Below are 2,421 nucleotides of genomic sequence, written 5' to 3'. Positions count from 1 at the left end.
AAAATAAAATAAAATAAAAAACAGAAACAGAAGACAACAACCAAAGCCCAAGCCACAAGCCTATGCGTTCACTCACCTGTTCCGTGCATTTCGACTGCACACGGCAGACTTCAGTTCCCATATCATGACCCTGCCGTCACTCACTATGAGGGCGGCTGCATTCTCATTAACAGGACAGCACACCATACTGAAGGGACGGACAGTTTTCGTCACCCTGATTGCATCGCACTGGCTTCTCAAGTCATAGGTAAGCTCCTGAACGGGATCTGGATCTTAAGGGAAAATCATCTCTTTCAGATGGCAGTGAGGAAGCACAGACAAAACACCACCTGTTTTGGTGTAAACAACCTCAACCAAAAGGACATCATTCTGTCACTAGTGCAAACTGCCCAAACCAGTGTCATAGTTCACTATCACTAATTCCTTCAGACTATAGATAATTCACATGAGAAGTACAAGTGTAATCCTAGGATAGCAACAATCACCACACTTGTGTCTAAGAATGTTAAAGAGTGTTTTGAAAAGCACCAGCAAAGAGCACACTGCAGACCACACCTGGCAGTAGTCTCTAAAGTCTGGAAACGCCCACACTCCATACAATTTCCTCCATCTATGTGTACACATCATTTCACAAAAACATTTTCCCCCCAAAAGATCAGACAACGGGGTGCCTTGGAGACTAACTAACCTTTGCTGTTTACAGTGAATGCTATCCTTGAGCAAAGGTCAAGAGTGCAAGGCTAGAGGGAACACAGCAGAGGACACAGTCACAGAGGTTACATCTATTTGGCCTGCGCACATGTCCAGAAGGAATGACAAAGTGCTGTCTCTGCTGCACAAAGGAGGCACTGCTGTAACGTCTAGAGATCAGCTGGGCATTTGCACCGTTCTGTGCACTTTCTCAAGACAAGGAGATGTTATCAGCGCTATTCCATGAGATGCTTTCTAAGACCATTTTGAAGAAAAATATCATTAATATCACCGTGAGATGTGCGCTTACCTGGCTCATCATTTGAAGTAGCAAAAACGCTATTATAAGACCTCCGGACACGCAAGGTGATGCAGCCATTTTCATGTAGGCAAAACAGGCCATCGCGTTGAGAGCAGGGTATAACCTTTAAACAGAGACAGGTTGGTTTGTAAAATCCAACAGAGCATTAAATATATGTCAGGAAACTCAGCTCATATTTGAAGAATATGGACAAAACAGGAGACACACACAAATATTTCTCTAAGATTTAATGAAATAAACATTTCAAAAATCCATTTGGAAACCTAAAATTAACTTGTCCTTGACATCTATATAAATTGAATTACAGTTTTGTGTGTGTATATATTTTTGAGACAGTCTTGCTAGGTCTCCTAGGCTGGCCTGGAACTCACTTTGGAGCCCAGACTGGCCTTGAATTAAAGGTGACCCTCCTGTCTCAGTCTCCTGAGACATGAGGTTACAAGCATACACCACCATGCTTGGCTCTTACCTAGTTTAGTAAATAGTTCAGCACCAATTAGAACAATTTTTAGTTAAGTCCAACCAATTAGAAGTGCAGAAAATAAGGGGCACTGAGTAAGATCACTGCTATCTCAATAGAAGATAGAAGGGGACACATAGCTTTGGCAAGGTCATGGGCTTGCTAAATAACATTCATAGTAATTGATAGATACCTGCAGAAAGGGAATTCCAGTTCTTTCTATTGCAATCACGCCCACTGTTTGATTCACTTCCAGGTCAAGGATTAAAATCTCCCGGGGGTAGAGCAACAGCATGTGGTTCCTTTTGGAAGGCAGATAGGCCAACTGGAGGCAGTCGTTGAGAGCTACAAATTCAGCACTGAGAAAAGGATGAAAGAGGATCCATCATCAACGTCGGCATCAAGACCCCATCCCATAAAAACTGTCAAGAATGAACTAGTTCCTGAAATGACCAAAACGGATTAGCATCTGAAACATAGACCTCTGCTAATTGCCAGAACTCAAATGGGCTGGGCAGACACACGTGTTTTTAAATCTCTGTGACATATAAAGTAAACAGTACAGAATTCTGATTGTAATGAGATGGTGGCAGTACTGACACTCACAAGACAGATTTATTTTTCCTTTGCAATTAGAAGCACTAGATTGCTGAAATACAGACTTGGGTTTAAAACATAAAACATCCAGGGTGACAAGAACCACCAAATTGGGAGTACTGCTGCCGTCTATGTGAACGGGGCAGGCACCTCCTCTCCTCTGTCCTCATACTTTAATGCTATCCTAAACAAACTAGGGCAGTTTATTCTCTTCCATTTTCTTCTGTGCAGATAGAACATGAAACTTGTTTAAAGAAAGAAAGAAAGAAAGGAAGGAAGGAAGGAAGGAAGGAAGGAAGGAAGGAAGGAAGGAAGGAAGGAAGGAAGGAAGGAAGAAAGAAAAAAAGAAAGA

The 2,421-nt window shown here is 42.1% G+C and overlaps 1 protein-coding gene across 1 annotated transcript in view; it reads right to left on the bottom strand.

The window, feature by feature from the left end:
- The window catches only part of Wdr11 (WD repeat domain 11), a 50,107-nt gene that overhangs the window by 35,625 nt on the left and 12,061 nt on the right, over positions 1-2,421 (bottom strand). The window contains exons 6-8 of the mRNA XM_005351357.3: positions 1,666-1,831; positions 1,001-1,115; positions 77-272 (exon numbers count right to left, since the gene is read on the bottom strand). Of these exons, the coding sequence (XP_005351414.1) occupies positions 77-272; positions 1,001-1,115; positions 1,666-1,831 (477 nt within the window). The remainder of the gene's footprint in view (positions 1-76; positions 273-1,000; positions 1,116-1,665; positions 1,832-2,421) is intronic.

Source organism: Microtus ochrogaster, chromosome 8, assembly GCF_000317375.1.
Source record: "Microtus ochrogaster isolate Prairie Vole_2 chromosome 8, MicOch1.0, whole genome shotgun sequence".
Lineage (NCBI taxonomy): Eukaryota > Metazoa > Chordata > Mammalia > Rodentia > Cricetidae > Microtus > Microtus ochrogaster.
Note: the sequence above shows the minus strand (reverse complement) of the source record. Positions and strands in the feature narration are given on the sequence as shown.